At 35.3% G+C, this 14,879-nt stretch overlaps 1 protein-coding gene across 3 annotated transcripts in view; it reads right to left on the bottom strand.

Moving 5' to 3' along the window:
• BBS7 (Bardet-Biedl syndrome 7) overlaps window positions 1–14,879 on the bottom strand; it is a 49,805-nt gene that overhangs the window by 17,427 nt on the left and 17,499 nt on the right. For all 3 annotated transcript variants that reach the window (XM_076010641.1, XM_012784207.3, XM_012784204.3), the window contains 5 exons: window positions 13,715–13,845; window positions 9,578–9,662; window positions 8,164–8,266; window positions 5,897–6,089; window positions 4,670–4,744 (listed from right to left, as the gene is read on the bottom strand). In XM_076010641.1, coding sequence (XP_075866756.1) covers window positions 4,670–4,744; window positions 5,897–6,089; window positions 8,164–8,266; window positions 9,578–9,662; window positions 13,715–13,845 — 587 coding nt within the window. The remainder of the gene's footprint in view (window positions 1–4,669; window positions 4,745–5,896; window positions 6,090–8,163; window positions 8,267–9,577; window positions 9,663–13,714; window positions 13,846–14,879) is intronic.

Raw genomic sequence — 14,879 nt, 5'->3', positions numbered from 1 at the left:
GTTAATAAAGGTCTTAAATAATTTTTTTAAAAAAGTAAATATACAACACAAAAAAATGTTAAATGCCTGAGGTGATGGATACCCCAATTATCCTGATTTGATTAATTCACCTGTATGCCTATATCAAAACATCACATGCATCCTATAAAGATATACAACTATTATGTACCCATAATTAAAATGTAAAAATATATATTATATACTCATGTGATTAAAAACAAATGTTGGCTGGGCATGATGGCTTACACCTGTAATCCCAGCACTTTTGGAGTCTGAGGCAGGAAGATTGCTTGAGGCCAGAAGTTTGAAATCAGCCTGGGCAACACATTAAGACCTTGTCTCTACAAAAAGATTTTTTTAAATCAGCCAGATACAGTGGTGCATGCCTATAATTCCAGCAATTCGGGAGGCCAAGAGAGGAAGATCACCTGAGCCCAAGAGTTTGAGCCTGCAGTGACCTAAGACTGAGCAAGACCTTGGTCTCTAAAAAAATAAATAAATAAAAATAAAAATTTTAAAATAAATAAGCCTGGGTGCAGTAGCTCACACGTGTAATCCCAGCACTTTGGGAAGGTGAGGCAGAAGGACTGCTTGAGGCTAGGAGTCTGATATTAGCTTAGGCAACATGGTGAGACCCTATATCTACAAAAAATAAAAAAGTTAGCTGGCCATGGTAGCATGTGTCTATAGTCCCAGCTACTTGGGAAACTGAGCCAGAAGGATCACTTGAGCCCAGGAATTTGAGGCAGCAGTGAGCTATGATGATGCCACTACACTCTAGCCTATGCAACAGGGCAAGCCCCTGTCTCAAAAATAAATAAATAAATATTTAAAAAAAATTTTTAAAAATAAAAATGTTAGTAGTCAAGTATTTAGGGATTGAAATGATAAATCAAATGAAATAATAAGTCTGGGATTAGGTTTGAGAGCAGGGAAGAAGGTGAAGAGCATAAAATAAGGCCTGCCATATATTGAAAATTACTAATAGGGTACACGGAGGTTATTATACTAGTCTTTCTACTTTTGTGTATATTTGAAATCTCCATAACATTTCCTGCTTTATTTTAAAACGTAGTATAAGAAATGAGGAAAAAGAGGTAATACCAGGGCTTCTGCTGTCTTTTATTTTTAAAATGTTCATAATTAACAAGTTTTTCAGGAGTCCAAAGATATAAGTTATCTTACATATAAAATGTTTTATTTTGTTGTTATTTGGTAGGAAAATGGAATCCTTGTTCTTGCACAACTGTAAACATTTTGTTGCTAGATAAAACGATTTGAGACCTACACTGGTCTCTGGTTTCCAGTGCATCACAGCATATTTTATAAAATCATCTACTGCACTTACGCATGAATGGATAGTAGACAAACTCTCAACCTGGAGTGATGAACCTGCTTATACCTAAGGGCAGGAGCAAGCCCCTCACAATGCAGCTTCATGGATTTTTAGTGCCTATGGAATTTTATATATATATGTAGTTGGAAAGATTATTTGAAATGACTAATTTGTGCTATCTTTATGAAATATGCTAAATGTAGCTTTTGGAAACAGAAACCTTGAATTGAAATTTAACTAATACTTGAACATTTTTTTTTTTGAGATGGAGTCTCACTCTGTTGCCTGGGATAGACTGCCATGGCGTCAGCCTAGCTCACAGCAACCTCAAAGTTCTGGGCTCAAGTGATCCTCCTGCCTCAGCCTCCCGAGCAGCTGGGACTATAGGCATGCGCCACCATGCCCAGCTAATTTTTTCTATATATTTTTAGTTTTCCAGCTAATTTCTTTCTATTTTTAGTAGAGACGGGGTTTCACTCTTGCTCAGGCTGGTCTGGAACTCCTAAACTCAAACAATCCACCTGCCTCGGCCTCCCAGAGTGCTAGGATTACAGGTGTGAGCCACTGTGCCTGGCCTGAACATTTTGTATATATTTCTTTGTATATAATTTGTGCAGTACCAATGACAAAAATACGATGTTGTACGTAATAAAACCAGGTTTATTATTAATCTTTCAGTTATGGGCTCAAAGAATTTATTCATCTCTAACATGAAATTGAAAAATAATGGATGAAAATAGGAAAAATTATTATTATTAATAATGAATGTGGGTCTTAATCAAAAGGTTCTGAAAGCAGTAAGTTTGTTTTTTTAAAATTTATACCATTTCCTTGGAATATTTTCTTCCTTATGTCAGTGCTTTTCCTGCATTATTGGAAGTTTTAGGCTGGGGAGAAAGTAGTCAAAGCTTTCTGAATTGGGATGCTTTGAAATTCCAAGTGTAGATTTTTAGAATGTCATTTTATAAATGGCAGTTTTTGGAATTACTAGATTAAGAAATTTTGAAAATGGAAAGATTAGCATGGCCTTTTAAAGCTGCTTTGTTATGTTCCTTATGTTTTGACTATCTTAGTTTCCATTTCATTATTTTTTTCTAGTTTTGGTGACTTAGTGATTTTGTCATTTTTTACATAAACCTCATGGTCTTGTTCTTACATGGTAATTGCATATATTTAGGACCTCTCTAACAGGGGCTTTAAATAAATTTGGTCATATTTATGTATAAGCACATTTTACTGTAAATGGGTTTCTGAATTTATTTTATTTTATTTTACTTTATTTTATTTTATTTTATTTTATTTTATTTTATTTTATTTTATTTTATTTTATTTTATTTTTGAGACAGAGTCTTGCTTTGTTGCCCAGGCTAGAGTGAGTGCCATGGCGTCAGCCTCGCTCATAGCAACCTCAAACTCCTGGGCTCAAGCAATCCTGCTGCCTCAGCCTCCCAAGTAGCTGGAACCACAGGCATGTGCCACCATGCCTGGCTAATTTTTTCTATATATATTAGTTGGCCAATTAATTTCTTTCTATTTATAGTACAGACAGGGTCTTGCTCTTGCTCAGGCTGGTTTTGAACTCCTGAACTCGAGCAATCCACCTGCCTCTGCCTTCCAGAGTGCTAGGATTACAGTCGTGAGCCACCACGCCCAGCCGGGTTTCTGAATTTAAACAGATCTGTTTATTTTGGTATATAGTAAACAATATCTTACAGTGTCCTATTCACTACTTGTTAATTTAAAAAGCTATGATTAATATGAAAAAAAAGTTTTTTTTAAAAAAGCCATTATCCTAGAAGATAGGTTTTAAATTAGTATAAAACAACTCATTTCAGAGAATCCTGCAGTGATATAAGTAAAACAGATTAATCTTTCATAGTAACTTAGGAATCAAAGATTTTAAGTTTATGTTAACTTGATTTTTTAAATGATCTTAAAATTTAGGTCCAAATCTTTTATGTTTTCTTCTCAAACAAGGATGGCAAACCATATACAGGTAACATAATACAATTGTTATAAAATCTCTTATTAAAAAGAAAATGCTTACTATGAATTTTTATTGCAAATTATTCCCTCATATAACTATCAACCTTTTTCTTTATTCTTTTGTTCCTCCTTTTTAAAAATATGTAATTAACTACCCACCAACTCCAGTCACCATCTCCTCCTACTCTGGTTTGCATTCTCCAATGCAGTTAATCCAGACCTTATCTTTACCCTAACTTCTCTTCAGAAGTCACACCTAACTCTGAGACTGCTTGTCTCCTAGTACTAAGCAGAAAGGAAGTGATACAGTAAGCAGGTCCAAAAGCACTGACATGATCTCATCATAGGTACTTTGCACATAGTAAGTGCTCAATAAATGTCTGTTGAATGAAGGTTAAGCACACATTGAACAAGCCCAGAAAAAGTGGGGCAGACCAGGAAGAGCGGGGGAAGGAATAGATCATGTTCAAATGCAAAGATGTGTGAAACTGTATAGCATTTTCAAGAAATTTTAAGAACTTCAATTTGGCAGAAATAATGTGCATGGGAGGGGAAGTAGCAGCTGGTGACAAAGAAGTTGGAAATTTAATCAAGAGCTGAATCATGGAAAGTTTTCTATGCTGCAATAAGGAATCTAGACTTATATCCACCAGGAAATAAGGAATATTTGCAAGGTTTTGAGAAAGAAATGATAACATAATGTTCTGTTTTAGGAAGACCTCTCAGGTGGCCAAGGTACAGCATAGCCTAGAGGCCGAGAAACTGATAGAGTAAGTAGTTCAAACACGACATGATGAGAGCCCAGACAAAGTTAATAGAAGTGGGAATGAAGCCAAGTAGAGGTATGACAGCCATGGAAGTAAAACTGACAACTAGTCAACTAGTGACTAACTGGATACATGGGTTAAGCATCCCAAATTCAAAAATCTGAAATCTGAACTTCTCCAAAATTCGAAACTTTCTAAGTACCAACACGACACTCAAAGAAAATGCTAATTGGAATATTGTAGATTTCAGATTTTTGAATCCACGATGCTCAATCAGTAAATATAATGCAAATATTCCAAAATCCAAAAAAATCTAGAATCTGAAACACTTGTGGTCCTAAGCATTCACATAAAGGATATAAACCTATAACAGATCAGAGAAAAGAAGGAATCTAGGACAACACCCTGGTTTCTGGATTATCTGAGGACAGGGAAAGAGAACAGAAGCAGATTTTAAGGGAAAGGTTATGTAAGAAATGATTGAAAAAGAAACATCAAACCCTAGTAGCATTTATAGACTTTAATCCAATGGCATAAAGAAATAAAAGCATGTGAAGAATTCTTTATACTTTTTACTCACCTCAGAATCACAGCTGCTAAAGCTAACAACAGCAGAGTTTTTATCCACATCAAGTAAATCTATTGGAACATCACTCTACAGTCAATATAAAAAAAAAAAGTTCACATGGAATACCTAAAAATGTTCACATATTACGTTTTCTCTAAGTGTTCTCTTTAGTTCTAATTTAAGTTCATCTTCAAATTCAAGAGTTCTCTTAATGGATATTTGACAGTACATACTTCTAGAAAACAAAGAAAGAATATTACTTTATAATTACCTATTTTTTTCTAATTTGGATTATCCAAAATCATAAAATATCATCTCTCATATCCTCTTAAAAGTACAACCTTGCTACTTATTTTTGTCAATGCTAAAAATGTTACCATGAGCTGTAAATAATCATATGGCCATTCTGATTATATCAGTTCATTTTTATCAATTTTAATTTTACCCGAAACACAGAAAGAAGATAATTTTTTTCTTCTCTGGAGCAGTTTCTAAGACAAAGCTGTTGCATCATATTATGTGTGAATGCCACTCTTAGAGTTGTTCAATGCAACAGCCGGAGCTAGCATTACTTGAGAGTTTTCTGCCTTTAAGTTTTACTTAATAATCTGACCTCTCCATAACATCTTTGTAAATCTTGTATTCTTTCTCTAATTTATTATTTTCTCATTTTTTGATGGGTTTACTATCTTTTGCTTGTTTTACATTCATCCTATCATCCTTTTCTACTTCTTGAATATCTTCCAATTTAAATAAGTAAATATATATAGTGATAAATGGAGTTGTACATTATTATCTCTAAATTTCACCCTTTGGGATTATCTACTTTGCCTGTTAACCTACCTAGAAACTATTAGGTTAATGAGCAAACTGTACTGTAAGATATCATTTTAGTGTCTGGGGCTTTTTAAAGAAGTTCTAATAAAGGCATTAAATACAGTAGTTTTCTAAGTCACATCTGTGTTAAGATTCTCCCAGATGATAGCTAAAGAAGAAAATCCTAACTGTCCTTTTCCTGAAAATTAAGTACATCTTTTGTTTGTTTATTAAGTATAGGGCAAATAAAAGTAATGATATAATTCCAATAAATTATGAGCAAACTGATTATCTAATAGAAAACTAAAAAGTCATAAACATTCAAAATACTAACACTAAAAGCATTCAATAATAATTAGTGCTTATGATTAGTTTGCAAAATAGATCCAGTCATATAACTAAGAAAGTAGATATTTTGCTTACCTGTATTAAGACATTATCTATTGCAGTCTGCACCTCTAAGATAAGGGTGTAGCTGGCATCATCTTTATTTAATGTAAATTTGTCATTTATGCTAAATGAAGGTACTACTGATTTTGCTTTGCTTGATTGAGAATACTGTTGATAGTTCTCTCTTTCTTGCAACACTTTATACTGCAGATGTTCCAGCTCACTCCTAGAGGAAAATATATACAACTTTGTCACCTGTAAGTATAAACATTTGAAGTCTTCTGAATGTTTACAAAAATTTGAGACATTTGCTTTTGCAAAATGTGTTTTATTGGTTGAGCTAGAACTACAACAACAATAGGAACAAAATTTTTGTTTCTATGACTGACCAATGATTCTACATTATTTATCCCTAATCCAAAAATTAAAACATCTTCTCAGTCCCACACCAGCAAAATTAATCAAGAATTTAAGCATCAAGGCAGGTTGCAAATAATCAATTCTAACACATGAAATCTAGTAACAGTTGTATACATTAATAGTACTAATCAGAAGAGAAACTAATATGCAGAAGATCATATTAGACTTAAGAAGAAGAAACAAAATGTGGTGAACCCAGTAAATATGTACCTTTCAATAAGACATTAAGGTAGGCGAACAAAATAAGGAGGAAGCTGCAAGTTTTAAGATTTGTGGGATCATAAAGATGATCATGGGTGAGGCGCAGTGGCTCACGCCTGTAATCCTAGCACTCTGGGAAGCTGAGGTGGGAGGATCGCTTGAGGTCAGGAGTTCAAGACCAGCCTGAGCAAGAGCAAGACGCTGTCTCTACTAAAAATAGAAAAATTTTGCCAAACAACTAAAAATAGAAAAAATTAGCCAAGCATGGTGGCGCATGCCTGTAGTCCCAGCTACTCAGGAGGCTGAGGCAGGAGGATCACTTGGGCCTAGGAGTTGGAGGTTGGTGTGAGCTAGGCTGATGCCACAGCACTCTAGCCCAGGCAAGAGAGTGAGACTCTCTGTCTCAAAACAACAACAACAACAACAAACAAAAACGAGATGATCATGAACTAGAGGCACAGCTTAAGTTCTACTAAGTGTTAGAGAGGATTTTGCTGAGATTGTACAAGTATTGCTTAGAGTAGCTCCAGTTAAGGGGAAAAGCCACATGCAAATGAAGTTAATAGTAACTAGGGTAGCACATGAGGCTTAGCTAGCCCCATTTTAGGTAGAAAAGTCTGGGGAGGAGATTGGAAGGGATTTCTGCAATGAACAAAGGAAAAGCTTCATTTATCCAAGGAATATTTATTGCTAAATATTACATATTTACTCCTATGTAGCAAGCAATATTCCAGGTATTGAATGAATAAAACAAACAAAACTTCTCAGAAAGATTACATTCCAGTGGAATCGAGGTGGGTAGATTTGATTATAAATAAAAGGTACTGTGATAAGGAACCTGCAGCCTCAGTGCCACATGTGGCTTTCCAGATCCCCAAGTGCAGGCCCTTAACTGAATCTAAACTTCACAGAACAAATCCCTTTATTAGAAGGATTTGTTCTATAAAATTTGGATTCAATCAAAAGGCCACCCTCAAGGATCCAGAACAAACAGCTTGCTGTCCTGGTGGCTTTGGAGAACTGGTTGTGCTACTAGTAGTTGCGACATTTTCTGCCTTAAAAGTTTCTGAACCCTTCAACTGTCACCAAAAAAAGATCAGCCCTCATTTACACAAGAGCTTAGCAGAGGCTGAAATGGGCCAAGCAGTCATTAAAAATTTCAGCAACTCCCACTTTTTCATTGTATGAAGCAACTACATGAGTCTAGGGTTCCTTTTCACAGGACATGTCAAATTAAGCAGGCCATGAAAGCAATCCCTGCATCTAAGGGAATCAATGTTACTCAGTTCCAGTAAGAAAACTTAAAACTAGCAGCATAGTTTCAGAGAGTCAGTGAACATTAGAGTTAATGACAAACACAGCCATCTGTGTTGGTTTCTTTCTAATGTCTGTGAAAAACAAAAACTATCCATGACCAAACAAATGGAAAAAAACAATAACAATTCTTGATCTATGAAAAAGTCAATACAGAATAAAGCATACAAAAGTATATTTCTAAATCCAAAATATTAATCGTCACTGCTAATTTTCTCAAACCCATAAACTTTCATTTTAAAAGGTGATAAACTAATTATATTATTCCTTCCAATAAAATATACTGCATCTATAAGTAACAAAAAGCAACAACCATACATTTTATGAGATGGAAGAAAAAAAGCAAACAAAAAGCTCAATGTTACCGTAAAGAAGAAATTTTATTCTGCATCTCCTGATTGATTTTTAGTTCTTCTCCTGGTCCACTTTCCTTATGAATTGGCTCTGTTGTCAGACCTGTAACCCAGCCTATAAAGATGAATTACAACCATGCACCATTTAGTACTGCCGGTGTTAAAAGAGATATATTATACATTGTAGAGCAGAAACCCCAAGACATGCCCCTTTGTCCACCAACATTAACCTAACATAGCCTAACTACTTTAAAAAATGAAACAAAGCATAAAATCAAGCTGGAAAACATTCAAACTATGAAGAAATTACTTAATCTGAAGCAAGAACTGCGTCCTAAAAAAGAAAAAAAAATTACTTAAGCATTTTGTGATACTATTTTTTTTTGCTTGCATACTATAATACTATGATTATGAGAGTCTTGCACGTCTTAACAGTTTTAGTTTTCAAGTATGAATTAAGTCAACACATTCTAGCAAATTCAAAAATAGTTGAAAAATATGAATTGTCTTTCAAAAATTACTTTCATGGAAATTTAAACTCACATATGACTATTGTGCAAATGCAAAAATTATCTACTCAAAAGCAAGTTTTTATAAGAAATGCACATAGTGCAAAACATAAACTACATTTCAATAAATACTTCTCCTTAAAGAATGTCATTTAATACTTAAAAGTGCTAGAGACATGCTAAGCACTCTTAAAAATATTATTCAAATATTAACTATTTTATAAATCAAGAAGCCTAATCTCCCTCCTTATTTTTCAACCAATAAAGTTTTTAATGCTGTAGGTAAGAATGATTTACTAATACAGTAGTGGTATCCCCTTCCATGGTATTAGTTACCCAGTCAATGGCTGCCTGAAAATATAAAATGAAAATTCCAGAAATAACTTTATAAGTTTTAAACTGCATGCCATTCTGAGTAGCATGATGAAAGCCATCTGGCTCCATCTGGCCCTGAATATGAATCATCCCTTTGTCCAGTGTATCCCCCACTGTATTCACTACCTGTTTGTTAGTCACTAGAAGGCATCTTCATTATTAGATCAACTGCTGTGGTATGCAGTGCTTCTGTTTAAGTTATTTTACTTAATAAGGGCCCCAAAGCACAAGAGTAGTGATGCTGGAATATTGTTATAATTGCTCTATTTTATTATTAGTTATGGTTGTTAATTGCTTACTGTGCCTAATTTATAAATTAGATTTTTATACATAGGTATGTAAGTATAAGAAAAAATACATTATATATAGGGTTCAGTACTATCTGAGGTTTCAGGCATCCACTGGGGGGTCTTAGAACATAGCCCCTGTGGATAAGGGGAAACTACTGTAATACTTTGTAAAAAGTTGTCATCAAAAGTTATTTACTAAATTTAGATTTTTTGTTATTGAATCTTTCTTCAACTACCTATCATTTACTTTACCTGAATATGTGGACACCACAATTTCATCATAGCCATCTTTCCCTACACAACCACCCTGGATAGATGTGACACTTTCAGACAACATCTAGAAAAATTTAAGACAAGCACATCATCAGTAACTAAAAATTTCCCAGATATGTTAAATTAAGTCACATAACTTATTTTCCTGTATCCAGACATTCTACATGCATTATTTATTGAATGCTTATTGTGTACAGACACTGAGATTAGAAAGACAAAATCTTGAACAAATGGCAGAAAACTGCAGTGGTTTTTTTTTTCTTTTTTTTCTTTTTTTAGAGACGGGGTATAGCTCTATCACCCAGGCTGGAGTACAGTGGCGTGATTGATCATAGCTTGCTACAGCCTCAAACTCCTGGGCTTCAAGCAATCCTCCTGGCTCAGTCTCCAGAGTAGCCAGGACTACAGGCACATTCCAACACATCCAGATAATTAAAAAAATTTTTTTAGAGACAGGGTTTCACTATGTTGCCCTGGTCTTGAACTCCTGGGCTCAAGCAATCCTCCTATCTTAGCCTCCCAAAGTGCAAGGATTTTAGGTATGAGCCCCTGTGCCTGGCCAGGATTTTGAACTTGGGTAGGGAGACTTGAAATGACTCTAGTATATCTGTATGTACCACTCAGCTAACACTATAATCATCTAGTGAGCACAAATTATTTATTTATATAAACAAGTTTTTTTTTTTAATTATATAAGCAAAACTCCCAGTAAGTTTAGTTTATTATCTCTCTTGTGTTTTCTCCAAATAGTTTTTTAGATGCATAAAGAAGATGATAGCCTATATGGAACCTTTAGGAAATCTGCTACTATGGAGAGAAATCAAGTTTCTCAGATGGCTCACGGTTTATAATAACCATCTTCTAAGTAATACTTCCCAAGCTTGCCTTTCACAATCACTTAGGTAAGTCAACTAGGAATCTGTATTTTTAACAAGCATTCTAGGTCATTGGCTTCCAAGCTATTTGGAAAGCAAGCAATAAACTGCATATTGCAATCTGGTATACATTCACACATGAATGTACACAACAACGTATAAAACTTAAAAGGTTTGTGTTGCACTCTGATATATTCTAATCTATTCTATTAATAATATTTCATTTTTTAAAAAAATGCATTGGCAACCCACTAACTGGTTTTGACTAGCAGTTTGAAAAACTCAGGTAGAAATTCTTATCAAGCCAGGCTAAGACCATTGTTTTATTTGTTTAATTTTTTTTGTAGAGACAGAATCTCACTATATTGCCCAGGTTGATCTTAAACTCCTGGATCAAGCAATCCTCCCAAAGTGCTAGGATTACAGAGGTGAGCTACCAGGCCAGAACCATTGTTTTAAGTGGGTGGAGGGTGACTAGCATTAAACTAGACAATTAGCAAAATGCTCTTCTCTTCATCTACCCTGTAGGAGGCAAACCTCTGTGCTATCCTGCAAATTAGGCTATCTTATATCTTAGTTGTTCCTGGGGCTAATTACCTGAGAAATTCAAGAAACAATGCTTTGATTAGACGTCTAATGAAGTTAGATTCACAGGTGGGGTCAAATACCTGCATTTTGAACAAGTGTCCCAGTCAATCATACATAATAGAAGTCTTCAAACTGTCATTTTTACATAATAAGCCCTGATCAACCTTGGTCACATAATGATGTTGATGAGAATAAAAGAAATTTTGTGACAGAAAATTCACCCAATTGCTTAAACATCTTCTAAGTTATCTACCTAAATCACCAACTAATCTACCACCCCAAGTATTTTTTTTTTTTTTGAGACAGAGTCTTGCTTTGATGCCCAGGCTAGAGTGAGTACCATGGCATCAGCCTAAATCACAGCAACCTCAAACTCCTAGGCTCAAGCAATCCTGCTGCCTCAGCCTCCCGAGTAGCTGGGACTACAGGCATACGCCACCATGCCCGGCTAATTTTTTCTATATATTAGTTGGCCAATTAATGTCTTTCTATTTATAGTACAGATGGGTCTTGCTCTTGCTCAGGCTGGTTTTGAATTCCTGACCTCGAGCAATCCGCCTGCCTAGGCCTCCCAGAGAGCTAGGATTATAGGCGTGAGCCACCGCGCCTGGCCCCCAAATGTTTTTTAATGACACACATACACCATCTAACAACTTAGTTAGGTCCTCCTTTAATTTATTGAATGCAAAACACTAGAAATCACCTGACTTGCAGAAAGATGATTTAATTTACCCAGTCAACTGGTTTACATACATTCTTACTTGCTGAGTGGTTTTTCAAGTGACTGTTATAACTTTTACTCTCCACCTAGAAGTACCTTAAAAACTGTTCATTTCTAATACATTTTTGCCAATATTTTAATGAAATTCATTATCTTATGTACTTTAAATACATTTTTGTAAAATTCTTGGAGATGTAGATTTATCTAAATCTATTAACATTTAAAAAAAAACAGTCATGGAACCATAAAATCAGAGACCCTAGATGATATTGTATGGATACAGTTTATGTAAGAAAATAACATGGAATTAAACTTACAACCTTGGTCATCCCTGAAAATACTGGCAAATGAGTATATAAGTTTAAGTTAAAATACAATAAATTCAAGATGAGGCAAATTATTCCCAGCCTAAGCATAACGTAAAAGTAGTACCTCTGTCATCAGACTAACAGAAGAAATAGAGAGAAGATAAGATTTCTTAGTGCCAGGCCTATCATAGCAGGTAAATGGGGGTTTAGAATTGAAGTCAAAGAGGAGAATGGGGTCTAAATAAGAAAGTTTCTCAAGGGCTGGTGAGAAAAAACAGTAGATCATCAACAAAGGATTATTACATACTTTGAAGCCTAAACTATTACTTGCATCATTAACAGGATGACTTTTTTCAACAAGGTGAATAAATTTAAAATAAATCTATAAAATAAGCTCAACTGTGTAACATTTTTATCCTCATATTAGCTATATATTTTACCTATGCTCCAAACCACTTGTATTTGCTGAACTGTAGTTAAACTAAGTTGGGATTGGGATGTACCACTATTAAGAGAAATTAGAAGAAAAAAAAAAAAAAAGAAAAGAGTTGAGACTGAGTTGTGGACTTTTTCTTTTGTTAATAGCCTCAGTGTTTCCTGCATAAGGCAGGCTGGTGAAGCCCTGGATTGGAGAACACCAGTTCATGAATTTATGCCAGAATGCTTCTGTATATGACTTTATAGCTTGGCACAAATAAGCTTACTTACATTTATAGTTTATAAAGTTACTTTATCTAGTCTTTCTTCTTTTTTTTTTTTTGAGACAGAGTCTCGCTTTGTTGCCCAGGCTAGAGTGAGTGCCATGGCATCAGCCTAGCTCACAGCAACCTCAAACTCCTGGGCTCAAGCAATCCTCCTGCCTCAGCCTCCCAAGTAGCTGGGACTACAGGCATGCGCCACCATGCCCGGCTAATTTTTTGTATATATATTAGTTGGCCAATTAATTTTTCTATTTATAGTAGAGACGGGGTCTCGCTCTTGCTCAGGTTGGTTTCGAACTCCTGAACTCAAACGATCCGCCCGGCTCGGCCTCCCAGAGAGCTAGGATTACAGGCATGAGCCACCGCGCCCGGCCTAGTCTTTCTTCTTATAAAGTTGGCACTTCAGTAGCTAAAAGTGAACATGCTACTTTTCCTCTCTGCTTAAGGACATTTCTGATACTGTCCTAACAATATGAAGGTTATTCCTAAAATCTTATTGCTTTAAAACAAGTCTCAGGGGGGAGGGGGGCATGGGCAATATATGTAACCTTAACACTTGTACCCCCATAATATGCTAAAATAAATAAATAAATAAAACAAGTCTCATTTATATTAACGAAACATATAAAATGTTACTCCCACCACTGTGTTATTATACATTAAAAACTAAAATATTTAATATTTTAGAAGTTTATAATATTTAAAAGTATAATGAAAAAGTAATATATTATTCTGCTTGAAGGCAGTAGTCTATTATTCAAACATAAGAGTAGTTTAAAGATTCTGATAACATCAAAATAGCAATATTTTAAACCAAACATAACAATTTAACATTCTCACTTATTAAAATTCAACCCATCAGTCATCTGTATAATAATTTGACAAATAATAAGCACATATAGTCTTTGTTTAATGAACCTTACCTGATCAAATCGTAGAACAGGCTCCTTTGCATTATCAAAACTATATACTGCCACCATTCCATCATCTCTCCCAACAAGCAAATCTTTAACCCCATCACCCACAATATCAAAGCTGTCAATACACAAAATACCTTAAAAAAAAAGATATGTGATAAGTTATTAAGAAAATAGTTATAGTCAAGTACATACCAAGTAAGAATGAAAAAATACATATACCAACTCAGAATGGGGGAAGAAACAACTTTTAGCATAAGCAGGTACCCTTCTCTTATCTAGCCACATTTATCTAATTTCCAGGGCTTTAAATATTAAATGTAATCTACATGGCAATGACCCCTAAGTTTACATCTCCCTCCAGCTCTGGCCCCTCCTCAGAGCTCCAGACCCATAAATCCAATTCAGCATCTTCTCATAAACATCTGCATCTCAAACTTTCCATGCCCCAAACAAAACTCTCAATCTCCTCTTTAGCACCCCACCCCTTGCAATACTGCTCCTTTGCTAGTCTTTCCCATCTTAGTAAATTATACCACCCAGTTGCACAAGTCAAAAATCTTGGCTACATCTCTGATTTCTGTCTTTTTCTCACACCCCATCCCCACATATCAAATCCACTAGCAAATTCTATCTGTTCTACCTCCACAATATATATTGAATTTGTCTTCTTTCCATTTCCAGCTACCATGAGCCTGGACTACCCTAGCCTTGACTAGAATAAATTATAACTATAACTTCTTTTTTTTTTTTGAGACAGAGTCTCACTCTGTTGCCCAGGCTAGAGTGCTGTGGCATCAGCCTAGCTCATAGCAACCTCCAACTCCTGGGCTCAAGCAATCCTGATGCCTCAGCCTCCCGAGTAGCTGGGACTATAGGCATGTGCCACCATGCCCGGCTAATTTTATATATATATATATATATATATATATATATATATTTTTAGTTGTCCAATTAATTTCTTTCTATTTTTAGTAGAGATGGGGTCTTGCTCTTGCTCAGGCTGGTCTTGAACTCCTGAGTTCAAATGATCTGCCCACCTCGGCCTCCCAGAGTGCTAGGATTACAGGCGTGAGCCACCGTGCCCAGCTTAACTATAACTTCTAACTGGCCTCCATGCTTCCAATTTTGACCTCCTTCCCCCAAATCCATTCTCCATGCAGTGTACTTT

This window comes from Microcebus murinus, chromosome 15, assembly GCF_040939455.1.
Source record: "Microcebus murinus isolate Inina chromosome 15, M.murinus_Inina_mat1.0, whole genome shotgun sequence".
Classification (NCBI taxonomy): Eukaryota; Metazoa; Chordata; class Mammalia; order Primates; family Cheirogaleidae; genus Microcebus; species Microcebus murinus.
Note: the sequence above shows the minus strand (reverse complement) of the source record. Positions and strands in the feature narration are given on the sequence as shown.